Source organism: Onthophagus taurus, chromosome 11 (assembly GCF_036711975.1).
Source record: "Onthophagus taurus isolate NC chromosome 11, IU_Otau_3.0, whole genome shotgun sequence".
NCBI classification, from domain to species: domain Eukaryota; kingdom Metazoa; phylum Arthropoda; class Insecta; order Coleoptera; family Scarabaeidae; genus Onthophagus; species Onthophagus taurus.
In genome coordinates this window covers 20,818,645-20,835,153 of record NC_091976.1, presented here as the reverse complement: position 1 = coordinate 20,835,153, position 16,509 = coordinate 20,818,645, and the positions used below count along the sequence as shown (strand labels likewise).

Below are 16,509 nucleotides of genomic sequence, written 5' to 3'. Positions count from 1 at the left end.
TCCTATGGTATAAGCCAACTCAGTGATCTGCAAATATTCATGCTCTATTGGTGATTCATCATGTTCACTTTCAACAACATCAGGGCATACTTCTTTCCAGCAGGCGTTGATCCAACATGCTTCCACAATCTAAACTTGTAAATCTCTTCTGGTTATGGAACCATTCATTGAAAGCTAATAATAATACTTTATTGCGTTACTAAGCTGCTGCTCTTACACTCGTCCAAATAAATACATTTTCAATACATTTTCTTATTTAATAAATACACTAGCATAAACAAAAACCAAGCACCGATCCCTGCATTTAGGAACTCCTGCACAGAATAAAATGTTTTCTGACACAAAATCTTTTTTAAGCTACCTTTAAAAATCCTTCTATTAGACTCTCCTATTAATTCACACGGCAGCTTGTTAAGTACCACTCGAGATAAGTACTCTGGCCCAAGCTGTGTTTTGGATAAACGACAGTAATTGTTAAAAATTTTATCCTTATTCCTAGTATCATGCTCATGTATCGCAAAATGTCCCTTTTATCAAAAGCATACAGAGCGCATTCGAGAATAAAATGTGAGGGTAGAGTTAAAATCTTTAATCTATTAAAAACATCTCGGCAGTCTTCTGTGTACCCAAGACCCCCTACTACTCTCACCGCTCTCCGTTGCAGTGTAAAGATATAAGCACTACTTGGACTGCTACCCCACGTAAGTATTGAATATGACAACAAGGAATGAATCAGTGCATAATACGCGCTATATACCGCCTCTTGAGTTACCTCCGTTTTTAGCTTTCTTAGTATAAAGATGTTTCTACTGATCTTACTTCCCAATTCCCGCACATGCTCAGCAAAATTTAAATTAGCTCTGCTCTAGCTAACGCATGTTCTGCCCTATCCAAAATCTCGCCATAATTATCCCCTTTTAAAACAAGGGTTGCATCATCGGCATACAATAAGCAAACTATTCTTTCTCTATTACGTAGACGGTCTAATATTGAGTGCGGGAAGTTAGCCCCCCATTTTTGATTTTTAAATTTTTCATAGTAGTTCTAGATTGTTCTAGAGTTGTTCTACATTATTCCAAAGCGGCAAATACAAAAAATAAAAACTCGGCGAGAAAAACCGAAAAACTGTTTTTTGACTAGCCCCCCATTTTTGGAAAAATCAGATTTTCTCTGTTGTTCTAGTTAATGTTCTAGAAAATCAAAATTATGGGATACATCATTACGAAGTTATAACTAAAAATAGGTTTGGCTGCCAAAATGTTTAGTTGATTGCTGTGACCGTAGTTTTTCGGTTTGCTCGCCGAGTTTTTATTTTTTCTATTTGCCGTTTTGGAACAATGTAGAACAACTCTAGAACAATGGGGACCAAAATTTAAAAATCAAAAAATGAGGGGCTAACTTCCTGCACTCTCTAATATTTGAATTTTAGTTTCTAAAGAAACAACCTTTCATTTGATTCTTCTTCAAATCCTTTGACATTATAGAACCTTAAAAAATGTACGCAAACTATAAAGATACCATAAAAACTATAAATGTTGAAAACTTACCAGTTCAAAAAGTGTATATACATATTTTAGAACTCCGGGAATCCCCCTGTTCTTTTCATTAGTGTACCAAAGGAAAAAAAATTAAAAATGCCATCAAATCTTTGTATAGGCGTATATGGAGCGAAATATACATTTTTACAAGTTTTTTGAAATTATCAATTTATAAATCGTGTAAAATAAGTACCGTGTAAATCGAGGGATAGGGGATAGGTATAAATTCATTTACATAACCTAAATATACCTTAATATCAAAAATGACAGTTAAATTTTTGTAAAACGTCAAAGTATTGCCAACCTAAAAAAAATAAAGATTTAATTCTTGTTAATTATATCAAATTTAAATAAATCAAGTATCGTTTGTAGCGTCGAATTTGACGCATACAAGTCAAATTTTTCGTTCACCTCATCTGATGATATTTGTGTTCGGCATCCGCAACCCATCAAACCTCTTATGTTATATTGGAAAGTTGCCGCTTTTGCGGCCGTCTTTCCCGTCAAAAAACATGGCCACTGTTCGAAGCATTGCGAGAATTTTCAATCGGAATCAATTAAATTTACTTGTAAAGCCAGCTAAAATCGTTGTGTCCGCAAGATGTTATCACCGTTGTCTCCAGTGCAAGAGATCAACAACTGTCATTTTAAACGTATCCAATAATTTCTTTCAAAACAGTAAGTACCTCAATTTTTATCGTATTACATCATTTTATAGCCATTATACACTTTGTACTTGATTTTTTTCGTTAAAAACGACACATCCACAAGAAAGGAGTTTATTTAGATTACTTAGGATCACGTTAAAAGTGATATTACGCATATTGCGGTGACATAACCTCACTTTATTTTTTAGATCTTCAGGTTAGAAAATTTCATAAGAGTTCCGGTTATTTTGCCGATAAAGATTATTACGAAGTACTGGGTGTTAGTAAAAATGCGTCTTCCTCGGAAATTAAAAAGGCTTATTATAAATTAGCTAAAAAATACCATCCTGATGTGAATAAAAACGATCCCGATGCTGCTAAAAAATTTCAATCTGTTTCTGAAGCTTACGAGGTAAATATTAATATTTAATTTTAGACTAAAATGAACCAAAATTTTAATCAGATTTTGGGAGATGATTCAAAACGTAAACAATATGATACCTGGGGTTCAACTGCGGATCAAATGGGAGCAGGAATGGGTGCAAGAAGTGGTGGCGGTGCAGGACCACAAGGCTTTAGTCAGTCTTGGCAATACCAATCAACAATAGATCCAGAAGAACTTTTTAGAAAAATTTTTGGAGATTCTGGTTTTTCCAAATCATTCGATGATTTTACTGAATCAAATTTTGGGTTTGGAGAAGCCCAAGAAATTGTGGTTAGAATATCGTTTGCTCAGGCTGCTCGTGGCACAAACAAAGATATACATATAAATGTAGTGGATACATGTCCAAAATGTACAGGTTCCCGATGCGAACCTGGTACAAAAGCGACAAAATGTTCTTTCTGCGATGGAACTGGTTTTGAAACGGTTACAAGAGGCCCATTTATTATGCGATCAACCTGTCGGTATTGCGAAGGAACGCGCATGTTTATCAAGCACAAATGTACAGAATGTCATGGAAAGGGATCAACCGTTCAAAGGAAAAAAGTTACCGTGCCAGTTCCTGCAGGAATTGAAGATGGACAAACTGTAAGAATGCCTTTAGGTAAAAAAGAGCTGTTTGTTACCTTCAGGGTGGACAAATCAGATTATTTTAAACGTGAGGGGCCTGATGTTTATACAGAAGCAGATGTTTCAATTTCACAAGCAGCTTTAGGTGGAACTATTCGAATACAAGGTTTATATGAAGATCATACCCTTCAGGTAATTAATAATAACTATGTATATACATGGTCCATTTAACGTGAGACAAGCGATTATCCCAAAAACGGTTCATTTTACATAAAAATGAACCAAATGAAAGTTGTTCTGTGCGAAGGAGGAAACTATATGACGATAAAAAAAATTGACCTTGACCTTATTTTTAAGGTCATATGAAGGTCACGACCAATTTTTTAAATGACACCCTATGTTTTTGATTACTAAATGTGAATCTATGGATGAAAGTAAAATAATTAAACGTTAGGTTATATTGTAATAACCACTTTTTATTAACTTCAACTCTGGATAAAAATGACATGTAAAGTTAACACTTATTTTGCATATCAATTTCCAAAAACATTTGATTAATGTTGAGAAACGATTGTAAACATATTAAAAGTTGAAATTTCACTATAATTTTATACTATTGTATATGTGTTGTTTATGCAACACTATAATAGCTTCTTGAATGCTAGATTTATTTATCTTTTTCTCAACACTGTTCATAAACAGATTTTATTTACAATGTGAAACTTAAATTTAAGCTACAAAAAAGTCCCACAAGATCCCACGTTGAAATTTGATTTTTTATGTAGTTTCAAGTCTATACTTTCCGTTCCCAAAAAAATAAATTGCGCATATTTGCGCATTTTCAATAAAATGGCTTATATATAGGGTGGTGTCTACAGATACCTCACCTAAAAAATACCTATCCAACACACAGTAATAAAAAAAGAAAATCAATGACGCGTTTAAATGCCAAACCAGGTGCTTATTTCACAAAAATTATTATCAAGAAATGGTATTATATGCCTGTGGCAGTACATAAAATTCTTGTGCATGCCCTCTTAATAATAAAATCATTAAGTATCCAGATTGGCCTGCTTTCAGAAGATGGGCAAGAAACTCGAAATAAAGACTTTAGAAGGTATAGAGAGAACTTTTATAGAAAAATGTCAAGAATACGCAATAATAGAGACATTTTAAACAAACTATTAATATCTTCAGACCCAATTATAACATCATTTCATAGCAAGAAATGAAGGAATAATACAGATTTTTCTGAAGAACTTATAAGCCTTCTCCGCTTTGAAAATGATGAAGAAAGAAATAATTTTTTATCGTCAATTGCAATTAATATTGAAATTGTAAAACGGAAGGACGAAGAAAAATAAATATAGGTATAAAAAAAATTTTAAAACAGTATGTTAAAATACTAAATTTGCTTATGGGTTAAAACATAATTTATGGTTATCATTACATTATTAAACCTTTGTCACAAATTAATACAGAAACCGAGAATAGCGTAGTTTACTCTATTATTGCAAATAAAATAGTAACAGTATTTTTTAACTGCAATTTTTTCAAAGACAGCTATATGAAAAATACTCAGAATTTACGTAGAATCCATAAATGCAACAACAAAAGGGGTGTACCTATTTTAAAATGTCAACATATGGTATCTTAATTTTGGGACACCTGTACAGGGTGTCCAAATTTCGATGGGTTTGCAGGGTATCTCAGTTATTATGAAAGATAGAAAGTTGCGGCTTTCGCGAACCTGAGCTACTTTTTTGTGAAACTTACAATGGCGCAAACCAAATTTTCATAGCCCTCTTCGTTTTTGATATACAAGTGTTTCAAAATTGACGATTTTCAGACATCTCCTGTATCTCGGAGAAATGTCGGAACCTTTTAGACCTCTTTCCAAAGGTATTTCCGACGAGCCAGGTCACCCGATGTACCTTTTCTGGATTTTTTTGTTGAGCATTCTTAAATAGTATTCTAAGAATTAAGAACTAAAGACAATGTATCGAAGCGGGTAGGAAAATGTTTAAAAATTCATAAATCTTATTTGTTCTTGCTAGATTATAAACGTTCGTTAATTGTTTCTGAAGAAGTTTCAATTTTTTTCAAAAGATGTTTTGCTGTTGTACTGGCAAAACCACACAGTAAAATTTTATTTATTTATTTTTTTTGTATTACTTTACTTTTATCCACAGATTCAGATTTTACAAAATAAAAAAAAATTTGCCATTTACAAAATTGGTCGTCATGAAAATATAGTCTAGATCAAAAAATGTTAGCCCCCTTCGCACAGTACAACTTTCATTTGGTTCATTTTATGTAAAATGAACCGTTTTCGAGATAATCGCTAGTCTCACGTTAAATGGACCAACCTTTATAAGAGTTTTTATTGCCAACTAGAAGTTTACAATCTTTCCATTACAATATATGACAAACCAAATTCAACTTCCCCTATCACCCCCTTCCTCATCCATCCCCTGCCTTCTCCCCCCTCTTCCAGAATCTGCTTTTAATTCCTTTCCTCTTTTCTCAGCTCCCTACATCCTGTCAACATACTACAACTCTATTATCTGGCCACCAGCCTCTTTCTTTCCTCACTCCCTTCCTTCATCAAATATTTTGAAAACCTCTCCGTTATTATGTCCCCATATCTTTTATTGTATCTTATCTGCGTCCTTCTCTGGACGTCCCTATCCCTGTCGCTTACCTCCCTTCACCACCCCTTCCCTTGTTCTGTTGTTTATCTCTGCCTTCAAATAACCGGTCCTTTCTAATCTGCCCCTCCCTAACTTCCTTCCAACACTCCCCCAGGATCCCGCAGTATGGTCTTCTATCAATCATTTCTTCATATTTAACTGCTCTTCTGCCAACCTAGATCTTCACTTCCTCCCTCACAATATACCGCGGTTTTGCCCTCGCCAGACCCAGAACCCACCTCCATTACCGATTCTGTACGTCCTCTAGAAAATTCTGACTGTTGCAACTCCAACCTCCGCCCCATACACTGTGTTATTTAATTACCGTAACCCACGTGACCTGTGTAATATTGGTTGCATATCTCAATATGTAGTGGTGGCTTGGATAATTTTAAATTATTAACCAGATGTTGACAGCTGATCGTACGTTATTGTTGTGATTGTCATAGTGGTTGCTTTAAGTGGTAAGTCAATAAACATATCAAAGCCAGCTATTTAGCCAGCTCTCTTCCCTCCCATCTCCATGCCTCGCTCCCATCTCCATTCCTCCCTCCCATAACTATATAAAAGATGGGTTATTAATTAAATTTAATTGTTAGATTATGCCAGGAACTTCATCACATACAAGATTAAGATTAAGTGGAAAAGGTATGAAAAAAGTTGACGGATACGGACATGGTGATCATTATGTTACATTTAAAATTACGGTGCCTAAATGTTTATCGAAAAAACAAAGAGCTTTACTTCTTGCGTATGCTGAATTAGAAACTGATACTCCCGGACAGATACTGGGAGTAACTAAGAAAACTGATGGTAAGTAATTCTCGGGTATGTACCATTTTTTTTTCAAACGTACATATTACTTTAGAACTGTTGAGAAGATGTGACTACTTTTCTAAAAAAGTGCGTTTCAAAAAAAAAACTTATCGCACTTTTTAAAGTATTTCAAACATTAACCTTCTTAATAAGTTTAACATGTTTTTAATACTCTACACTATTCTGGTGTTATTTTCCATTATTATTTTATAAAAAAGAGTGCGATAGTTACTTAAAAAAGTGCGTTAAGTCCATTTTTTCATGTTAGTTGTTGTTTTTGAAACCAGTGTGTTTTATTCTAATACTTAACGCACTTTTTTTTGTTAACAGGTCCAGAAAAAGAAATTCCCATTTCGGCTTCTGAAAAAAAGGCAGAACGAGAGGCTGATAATGCTAAAAGTCTTCTTTCAAAAATACGAAACGCCATTTTTGGCTAAATTTATTTAATTGTCCACGTAGTTTTTTTTTCTGGTAAATTCATGGAATATCTCTTTTGAATAAAATGTGTTAATTTTTAATGCATTATTTTATTTTTTTTTTACTTAATAAAAAATTGTTTTTTAAGGGTCTAATATCGCAACAGTAGATCAAGATTTAGTAGATGCAATAAAAGCTGCTATGAGCGAAGAAGACGGCCAAAAACTGGAAAAGATGTCCTAAAAGCGGCATCTTTTTTAAATGAGTCACTAGGATTAGATAGTTCAATCGAGCGGTTTACAAAAGAAGTGAAGAAGAAATGCAAACAACCAAGTGATTTTGTTGGTTATATTTTTTTTTCTGTTAAATATATTCCTTTTTTATAAAAAAATAAAATGTTTTTATTTACAGTTGTTCTGAAACTGTAAATGAATAGGGTTTTAAATATAATTTATTGAAAAATTATAAATTTATTTTTATTTAATTATATAGTATGTCCCCGGATCGAGTTACAAAGAGGAAAAAAATTTTTGTTACTGATTTTTCAAACTTATCTCAGCATAAATAATGCGTCGGATATGTTCAAAATACTAAATCGAGTTCTAAATCGGGTACTAAATCATCGTCGCAGAAAAAAAGTCGAAAAGCACAAGTCAGCGAAGTATTATATCTGGATTAATTAACCCTCACTCCAACGCAGTAAAACAATTCCTTACAGATCGCAACACATTTCAGCGTAATTGTATGTTAAAATAGTGCTCGATTCTGATAACATCGCTGCTGGTGCACCTATTTTTAAGAATATGACAACCATGATTCATGTTGATGAGAAATGGTTTTATCTAAAGAAAGCATCGAACAAATAGTACGTCGTTCACGATGAGATAGAACCTTATCAAACATGAAAAAATAAGAGATTAATAACAAAGGTTATGATTTTCTGCTCCTCGTCCACTGTAGATAATTGCCGTAATCAGTGGTTTGATGGAAAATTAGGCATTTGGCCATTTATAAAACAAGAACCAGCTAAACGTAGATGTATAAATCATCCAGCTGGGACTCTAGAGACGAAGGTCATTGAATCTGACCAAGAATGAATGCAGAAAGATGATAAATGGATAAATTTCTGCCTGTAATTGAAGCTAAATGACAGCAGTCTAATAGTTGTGCATCTATTTCTATTCAATAAAGCTGTTAAATTTCCCATATACTCCAATAAACGTAATGTGTCAACATTACAACAGTTCTGACACTAATGTACTAGATCTGCCGTTATTTCAATGCTATACAAATACTCCAATAACAAACTGATGCTTCCAATATCGATCAACTCATTCATGTTGTCACTGACGCCTTTAATCAAATGAGTCACTGAATAAGATATGATACAGTGAATAAGGTCACATCAGCAATGCATGATAGAAATCATGAAGGTAAAAGGCAACAATTATAAATTGCTCCATTTTGGCAAAAAAACTGGTTCGATTGAACCGTTACCACTTTGCCTTAAATGTGATAGGACCTTCGTCGAAGCGGCTGAGACAGAGATTATAACACTCCTACTATTATTACGCTAGCTTCACATAGAAGAAAACATTTTGGATTTTTCAGACATGACCTCAGACATGCCTTGGCATGTCCTACATGAACAGCAATTGTATAATTTAAAACTGCTCATCATCCGTTGCAAGTACAGTGATGCCATACTATGATGGAAAAATGTACTAGTGATGCTGCGTTTTTAGAAAAAGGTACTTTTTACAGATAACCATTAATTTGAAGAATAATTATACTGAAGAAAATCCAGATTTCATGCTATGTTGAGTAATAATTTGACAGTTTTCTTTTAAACGAACTTAAATCTTTCTATGAATAACTCGAAAACGTCAAAAATTTCATCAAAAATTTGTAAGAGCAAAAATAATTTTAAAATTGTAAAAACTTAATAAAAAAGTTTTAAGGAAATAACCTTTGCATATTTTCAAACGTGATCGTAGACGATTTATCATGATAACATAGCACTGTTTGCCAAATTTTATCTTTCTAAGACAAAGCATATTGAAAATATTTAATGTTTAAAAATGTCTTAACTTTGATAGCCTATATATCTTAGCCATTTTTGAGTTTAGACCAAAAATTTTTACACGAATCGTCATCATTTTGACTTTAGTATTTGTGATTAAAATTATGCCACGACTTACAGAAACACTTGTATATCATGTATAACGAGTTCTAAAAGGCACTAAAGAACATTACAGCTATCCTCCTTCATCCAATACCCTGAAAATTCCTCCCTTATTATGACTTATTATTGTATCTCCCCTCTTCCATCTGAGCACGTTGTTCCTGCTTTTCCACAATCTCTGGCATAATATTCGTTTCTTTCTTGTTGTTCATATTCCCCAACCCAGTCTTAACCTCCCTCTAAGACTCTAGCAAAATGTTGAAGTTTCTGCTCCAGCCCAACCTCGTATTTTATCGCCTTTCTAATTGCTTCCACCCTCATCTTTTCCAGCTTCAACTTCTTTCTCGCTTTATATCCCGGAATCTACCTGCTCAACCCGAAGAGCTACCTCCAATATCTCTCCTGGGTTTCCTCCATCATCTTGTGGTCCTTCCATCCACATATTTCCGCTTCATACATTATCACACTCCTCACCAATCCATCACCAATCTCTCCCAATTATTCGTTCCCCCAGCTCCATATCTGCGCCAATAATCTACTTGTCTTCCTAACTCTTTGCCTAATATGACCCCCTACTCCATTATCCACTCGAAAGGTAAAACCTAAGTACGACAATTCTTCTTTTTCCGTCTTTCAGCCTTGGAGAATTTTATTTTATAATCTTCGTTTTTTCAACATTCACAAATCCTTTCCCTCAAAGTATGTCTCCATTGATCTCATTATCCCTTTCAACTTTTTAGCCTCTGTTGCCACCACCAGTTCATCTGCATATGCCAACAAATGTATCTATTCTGTCCCCACTAGATCCGCTATGTATGTCGCGAATTAAAAAAAAAATATATTAAAATTCAACAATTTTATTTAAAAAAATTCAGTATATAAATTATTTTCTTTTCAATTACAGTAATTACACCCTAAAAGAAAAAAAAGTAGTTTGAATTAATATTTTCTATCAGTTTTCGTTTGATATAAACAATAATTAAAGCTTCAAAAGGATCACAAAGATAATAAAAAAACGGTTTCCGTTTTGAGTTCGTTTCGAGATCGACGATTTATAGAAAAAAAAATTTTCGTCCGACATCAAAATGAAAAGAAAAAGTAAATAAAGAAAACCTTAAAAAGAAAGAAAAATAATTGGAAAACCTACATAACAAACAACCTATGGAAAAACCTTTATTTTAATTTAATACAAACTGATTCGCTTCTTTTTGTACGTGTGGGTGTTGAGTTTCAAAAATACTCTTCGTTTTTAGTTTTATGTTTATTAATTTTGTCTTTATAAAAGTTGTTCGTTACTGCTCGCCGATAAGTCCAGAAGTCTCCAAGCGGCTTTTGGATTAGGTTCAGATGGATCACGACATAAAACCCAAACGTAAGTAACACGCATCACTTTTTCTGGATCACCTTCAACGACAATTCCCGCGCTATCTTTAACACACATAATTTGTTGTGAAGTAAACGTTATTATTAAAACGGGACCTTGATCCATCACTTTTCCCATAACCAAATCAACATTATCAATATCTAAAATTTTTGATTCAATTTTATAACCTTTTTTATAAGCTTCTTTAATTGGTACGGCGAATAAATTATAAGGTCCTTCATGACACCAATCTTTTAAAATCTCTAAATCACCTCTCGTCATCGCTTCCAAAACGTTTGGTATAATATCAACTTCGCATTGTTTTAAAAATTTTTTAGTTTCAAATGAATTATCAATTTTACATATTTCAGTTAGAGTTTCTGAAAGTTCAGTTTTTTGAAACAAACCACCCATAATGTCGGAGACTTTATCAGTTAATAAACGGGAAGCTCTTATTAATGGATTATTACTTTCATCGTATTTTAATTTCCAATCCATAACTTTATGAACATAGGGATTGTTATCTTTAAAGTTTTGCCACGATTGATAAAACTTTGAGTCTTTGTGTAATTCGATTCCAGTAGCTTCTTGGTTAGGTTCGTAAAATTTACTAATTGCCGGACCCATCGTTTCGGTTCGTTTTCGTAATTTTGGCGGACTTTGATACACTCTACCTTGTATACTTTGGGTATCCATTTCTTGTTGTACTGCTTTAGTTGCTTGGGAAATCGATTGAAACGCACCAGTTTTACCCAATTCTTGAGCTTTTTCACTTATATTTTTTGTTACTGAACTACTTATGTCACCTGTTATTTGTCCAGCTTTTTTTGCTATATCACTTTTACCAGCCTCTTCAATTACTTCTTGCATTTTAGTTTTTATTGTTGAAAATTTTTCTTTAAACATTTCTCCTCCTACAAACCAAATTAATTTCTAGAAGTAATATGTTAATATTAAAACCTTCTTACCTTTACTAGCTTCTTTCTCTACAGTTTCAAACTTTTGTCTAGCTGCTTTTAAAGCATCACTTTGTTCTAATTTTTCAGCTTCATCACGAAATTTTTTTAGCGATTCCTTCATTTCTTTATTTTTGGCCATTTCCTCTTTAAAGTTGTCATAAAGTCTGGCTAAAAACGACGTCCTTCTGGCTTCTTTTGAGTAACATCGACACTATAAAATGGTCTTTGATAAATTTTATAATATAAATGTGTCTTGCTTACTATTGCAATTTGATTTTCTATAGGCAGGGCGCATCTGATGACTGTCTGATGGAGACGGTGCATTGTTGCAAATGGGGCGACGACTTTCTGGTAATGGTGCTATATAAAAAAAATAAAATACATCCAAGGGCGATGAATGATATATCTTACATAACCTCAATGTTGTTTGATTTGAAAGATACAATTTTAACAGTTTTAATTATTTAATTTTTATATAAATTTCATCATTTGATGCTGTTTTTGCCAAAAACTTACCATTGTGTGCAGAAATTTACTATTAATGCCGAATTTATGATGTTTCTTTAAAGAACCTGCGTGAAGCACGCCGACCAAATTTTGAAATGTAGGCAACATTTTTTGATGATTGATAAGAAAGCCGGCTGTGTTGTTTTTCATGGAATATTAACATAAATTCTTTCAGAATCTCTATTAAAACGCTTTAACATAATATAGAAACGTCAATTAAATGTAATAAAGAAAATTATTCATATTATCATTTTTATTTTTCATAGTTGTCGAATTGTTTATAGCTAATTTCAAATGATAAATAATAAAAGAAATTAAATAAAATAAATATATATATTTCTTTTAAATAACATTTTTACCATTTTCAAAAAATAATATCTCATTTCAATTTATTTATTACATAGTTTTTTTATTTATTTAAAAAAAAAATCAGGTTTTTATGAAATAGTTATATTAACACTCTTTAGATGGCGCTTTTTATGATCCGAATCAATCTGACGTTTATTCATACCCCTGGCACTTAATAGGAACTACGTTAACCATTGTGAACATAGTCACGAACGTTATTGTTAGTATAGAACCGACGCATTGATGGCGCTAGTGTTCGTTATATCGTTACCAACTTCAGGGGCGACTTAGGAAAGCTTTGTTTTGTTGACAATGACAGTTTGTTGGTGTAAGTTGATGTTTAAGAATTTTGTAAGTTTTCGGTGTTTTTTAAGTAATTTGTTACTATGTATTTTATTAAGGATGTTATTTTCCGAAGTTTTACCTATGGTAAGTACATTTAATTTAAGAGTTTTCTTTTTTTATAAATGTAATTTAAAAATGACAAATATGTAGGTACATCTTTTTTAATAGAAAATTAGTGGAAGGAATTACGCTACGGATGAATGCAGAGAACGGTGTGGAACTTTTTACCGATTTCCAAACCCAAAACTATCCACAAATATTTCAAAGGTCAATTGAACTAAGTGGATGGGAAGAATTGTGGCAATATGAAGACATGAGAATTTACAGAAATGTTCATGGTGGAAAGCATTTCTCTAAGGAACATGTTGGATGGAATAGTAATAAGGAATAATAGTATGTTCTAGTTTTACCGATGGTATGATAAGAGATTATGAGTTTATGTATATATTTTATATATTATAAACATTATACATAGGTCTGTACCTACAGGCTTATACAAGCATGTTATATATTATATATAATTAAATAAATGTTATAATATAATAATATACCATAATTATAATACTTATTATACTTATAACTTTTTATTTATTTTATTTCTGTCTTAGTTAAAATACCATAGTAACATATTGTAAGCAATTTTGTTGGATCTTTATATATACAGCAATTAACCTTTGTATAACATCAAATCAATGTTAAAATTTTAATATGACTGTTGTAACAATTGTACTTATACATTAAATTTTTATTTTATGAACGTTTTAGGATGAACCGATAGTCAGAATGTGATAAAGGTTTCAAATTGGAAACGAATTAGGAAAAATAACAAAAAAATTAAATAAGAGTATTGAATACTGTTAATACTAATAATAAACGTCTTTATTCAACATAAATTATAATGCAAAATAGAACATAAAGTGTCTATTCCAAATTACAGTGCACATATTTGAATTAATGTGAATTTTTCTGATATTGTTAACATTTCCAACTATGGTAATTGTAAATTTCAATTATTTTATTTATTATTATTTCTGTTTAAAACTTTATAACTAGAAAACTTTTTCTTTATTATCTAAGATTGATTTATTGTCTAAGTTTTAAGTTTTTTACTGTTCAAAACTGTACTTTTGTTTTACAACATTCAATATTTAAATAAAATTTTTAAGTATACAACATACACTTCTTAATTGCCCCAAAATCAAAAAATTATCTGAAAAGTTTTTTTAGAAAAAAAATATGTCACATTTGAAATTGGCGGTATTTGATATTAGTATGGAATCAAGCATTTGGTGGCGCTAGTGCTGAGCGACAAAAATTCAACGCTAATGTCACATCTATACATTATCTATGCGTTTATTTATAATTCTAACCTCCAAAAAATGGCTGAATGCAATGAAGTCATCGAAGAATGTTCCGAATCTTTATCTAAATTAAATATTGATAACAAATGTAAAGATAATGAAGATGAGACCGCTACGGAAGATGAGGATTTAAGTAAAAATAGTGACGTACCTGTCAATGTAATTATAAGAGCCATAATTGAATTCAAAATAATTTTTTCGTTTCCTAAAATTTTTTAGATGTCTCCGGGGGCTGTTAAATTACGAAGCTGGATTAACCAATTACTACGAATAACCATGTCCGATGGACGCGTTCTAGTAGGAATGTTATTTTGCACAGATAGAGATGCAAATATAATTTTAGGAGCGTGTTCCGAGTTTTTACCAGAAGAAACTGACGAAAACGGTCAAGTTATTAAAGATGTTGAAGAGCCTAGAATTTTAGGTTTAGTTATGGTCCCTGGAAAACATATACTTAACATTTCTGTAGATGTTAATGAAAATCACAGTTGTAATCAAATGTCTGAACCCCTAAACCAGGACGTTTCATCTGATGAAGTCATGTAAAATATTTTTAAGGTAATTTAAACAATGTATATAAAAAATAGACATTTATTTAGATTTTTAAGTTTAACAATAAACTATCTCCGTATAAACCCTTCTTTTTTCATATCCCGCATTGGGTTTAATTGTTCGATTCGGAATCCTGTAATTAATAATTTATATATTATTTTAATTTTAAAGTTAGGAAAACATTAAATAAAATGAGTTAGTTTTTATGCGTTAATTTGACGTTTATTTTGTAACTGTCAATTTGACATTTATGTTGTCAAATTGATGCATAAAACGAATTATTAGGTAGATTTAAAAATTAATGGATTAATAACACAAAAATGCAACTCTATTAAATTCTATTTAATAAGCTTCTTTATACATAATTTTTTTAATTATTTAGTATTTAATTAGACTAATACTCGTTAGATGGCGCTGTTGTTAATCCATCAATTTGTCATTTTCAGCCTCTATCACTTTGACATTTAGTTGTTAAATTGATGGATTAAAACGAATTAAAGGTTTTTTATAATTATTATTAAATAAATTTAAAAATTAAAGTATTAATAACACAAATATGCAACAATATTATAGTTATATTATTACTCGTTAGATGGCGTGGTTTTTTTTAAATGCATCAATTTGACGTTTGTTGTCAAATTGATGGTTTAAAATGAATTAACGGTTTTTTAATAATTAATTAAATCAAAAAATTAAGGGATTAATAACACGAAAATGCAACTCAATCAAATTTTATTTGGTAAGCTTTTTTATACATAAAAAATAATGAACTAAGCACAAAAACTCATAAGACTACTTAAAACAAAATACTCATTTCTCTGATTCTAAAGGTTCATACCCATCTTTTTCAATTTTCTCTTTATATTTTAAATAATTTCGCTTCCTGTCGAAATGTTTAACCCATTGTCCAGAACATGATTGTTCATACATTTTTCTGAATTGCGCGCAAGGACCGTCTTTGGCTGAATCCCCTATTTGATTTTTGTCGAGACACTCCCAATATTGGTCGCGGGCGCCCCAACATTTCGCGCGTTCCTCTCTTGAAGGGAAGGACATTTTTTGACTGAAATGGAAATCGACATCGGTTTATTTAAAGGTTTAAAGGAAAAATATCAACTCGTGGCACCGTGTCAAAGTGGGTTTTATTTTAAGATTATTAAATGTATCGTGTTAAATCGAAATAGACGGTAGTTATTTTTGTAACTACGTTTCTCATTCATTTTTCTACTTGTGAAATGTTAAGTGTAAGAAGTTATTTATAGAAAATATTTATAATTTTACGATATTACTTTTTTATTTATTTCTTTCTATTATATTAAATTAATTAATAATTTAAGTGCGTTTAAATTAATAAAAATATTTTAATAAATTTGAATTTGTAATTTAAAACAAAGTGTTGCCAAATCATAAAAATTAAAAAAACTAAAACATTCCATCAACGATTTTTATAGGTTATGTCATTGACAATTCATAATTTTTTACGTAATTTCCACAAATTACCATTTTATTTTATACAAAATCTTGAAAATCATTAATTAATCGAAACGTACGTACTTACGCTTATTAATTAACTAAGTTAACTCCCAATTTCGAAATTTTCCGAAGTAAATCCGTACTTTGACATAACACAAGGAAGGGTTTTTAACCTAAAATATCCCCATTGCATTTTCTTATCAAGATGTCCGCTTTTTGGTTTTCTTTTAAATACAAAACCAACAGCTAGCACGCATACGGGGACACAAAAATTAAAACGCAACCCGTTCGCA

General features: G+C 31.6%; 4 protein-coding genes and 1 long non-coding RNA gene across 8 annotated transcripts; 3 read left to right on the top strand and 2 right to left on the bottom strand.

Moving 5' to 3' along the window:
- Window positions 1-1,920: 1,920 nt before the first annotated feature.
- On the top strand, window positions 1,921-7,592 carry LOC111414419 (protein tumorous imaginal discs, mitochondrial-like). 4 transcript variants are annotated; one of them, XM_023045758.2, is made up of 6 exons: window positions 1,921-2,216; window positions 2,395-2,597; window positions 2,649-3,389; window positions 6,490-6,703; window positions 7,037-7,177; window positions 7,272-7,358. In XM_023045758.2, exons 1-5 carry the CDS (start codon window positions 1,958-1,960, stop codon window positions 7,141-7,143), a joined length of 1,524 nt encoding a protein of 507 aa, XP_022901526.1. In that variant the 5' UTR covers window positions 1,921-1,957; the 3' UTR covers window positions 7,144-7,177; window positions 7,272-7,358. The 4 variants fall into 4 exon arrangements, with proteins under 4 accessions (XP_022901526.1, XP_022901527.1, XP_022901528.1 ...); XM_023045759.2 differs by lacking the exon at window positions 7,037-7,177 and having other exon boundaries at window positions 7,272-7,592; XM_023045760.2 differs by lacking the exon at window positions 7,037-7,177 and having other exon boundaries at window positions 6,490-6,718; window positions 7,272-7,359.
- A 2,864-nt stretch (window positions 7,593-10,456) lies between these two features.
- On the bottom strand, window positions 10,457-12,343 carry LOC111414429 (mitochondrial import inner membrane translocase subunit TIM44). The gene is made up of 4 exons (XM_023045773.2): window positions 12,147-12,343; window positions 11,892-11,990; window positions 11,640-11,841; window positions 10,457-11,585 (listed from the first exon to the last, which is right to left on the bottom strand). The coding sequence occupies exons 1-4, from the start codon at window positions 12,285-12,287 to the stop codon at window positions 10,585-10,587; spliced, it is 1,443 nt and encodes a 480-aa protein (XP_022901541.1). The 5' UTR covers window positions 12,288-12,343; the 3' UTR covers window positions 10,457-10,584.
- Window positions 12,344-12,655: 312 nt separating this feature from the next.
- LOC139431683 (uncharacterized) lies at window positions 12,656-14,003 on the top strand. Its single transcript, XR_011641739.1, has 2 exons — window positions 12,656-12,914; window positions 12,981-14,003. It is a non-coding gene; the product is annotated as an uncharacterized lncRNA (long non-coding RNA).
- Window positions 14,004-14,184: 181 nt separating this feature from the next.
- On the top strand, window positions 14,185-14,826 carry LOC111414403 (LSMD1 domain-containing protein Sbat). Its single transcript, XM_023045739.2, has 2 exons — window positions 14,185-14,350; window positions 14,411-14,826. Exons 1-2 carry the CDS (start codon window positions 14,210-14,212, stop codon window positions 14,735-14,737), a joined length of 468 nt encoding a protein of 155 aa, XP_022901507.2. The 5' UTR covers window positions 14,185-14,209; the 3' UTR covers window positions 14,738-14,826.
- Window positions 14,827-15,458: 632 nt separating this feature from the next.
- On the bottom strand, window positions 15,459-16,386 carry LOC111414404 (cytochrome c oxidase assembly factor 6 homolog). Its single transcript, XM_023045741.1, has 2 exons — window positions 16,302-16,386; window positions 15,459-15,806 (listed from the first exon to the last, which is right to left on the bottom strand). The coding sequence occupies exon 2, from the start codon at window positions 15,797-15,799 to the stop codon at window positions 15,554-15,556; it is 246 nt and encodes an 81-aa protein (XP_022901509.1). The 5' UTR covers window positions 15,800-15,806; window positions 16,302-16,386; the 3' UTR covers window positions 15,459-15,553.
- Window positions 16,387-16,509: the final 123 nt, after the last annotated feature.

Excerpts from the sequence above, each read along its gene's own strand:
- LOC111414419 (XM_023045758.2), top strand. The coding sequence starts at position 1,958 with ATGATATTTGTGTTCGGCATCCGCAACCCATCAAACCTCTTATGTTAT. Across the intron at positions 3,390-6,489 it reads ATGAAGATCATACCCTTCAG|ATTATGCCAGGAACTTCATC; the intron begins GTAATTAATAAT and ends TTTAATTGTTAG. Across the intron at positions 6,704-7,036 it reads AGTAACTAAGAAAACTGATG|GTCCAGAAAAAGAAATTCCC; the intron begins GTAAGTAATTCT and ends TTTTGTTAACAG.
- LOC111414429 (XM_023045773.2), bottom strand. The coding sequence starts at position 12,287 with ATGAAAAACAACACAGCCGGCTTTCTTATCAATCATCAAAAAATGTTG. Across the intron at positions 11,991-12,146 it reads GTAAATTTCTGCACACAATG|CACCATTACCAGAAAGTCGT; the intron begins GTAAGTTTTTGG and ends TTTTTTATATAG. Across the intron at positions 11,842-11,891 it reads TAGAAAATCAAATTGCAATA|TGTCGATGTTACTCAAAAGA; the intron begins GTAAGCAAGACA and ends ACCATTTTATAG.
- LOC111414403 (XM_023045739.2), top strand. The coding sequence starts at position 14,210 with ATGGCTGAATGCAATGAAGTCATCGAAGAATGTTCCGAATCTTTATCT. Across the intron at positions 14,351-14,410 it reads ATAGTGACGTACCTGTCAAT|ATGTCTCCGGGGGCTGTTAA; the intron begins GTAATTATAAGA and ends AAAATTTTTTAG.
- LOC111414404 (XM_023045741.1), bottom strand. The coding sequence starts at position 15,799 with ATGTCCTTCCCTTCAAGAGAGGAACGCGCGAAATGTTGGGGCGCCCGC.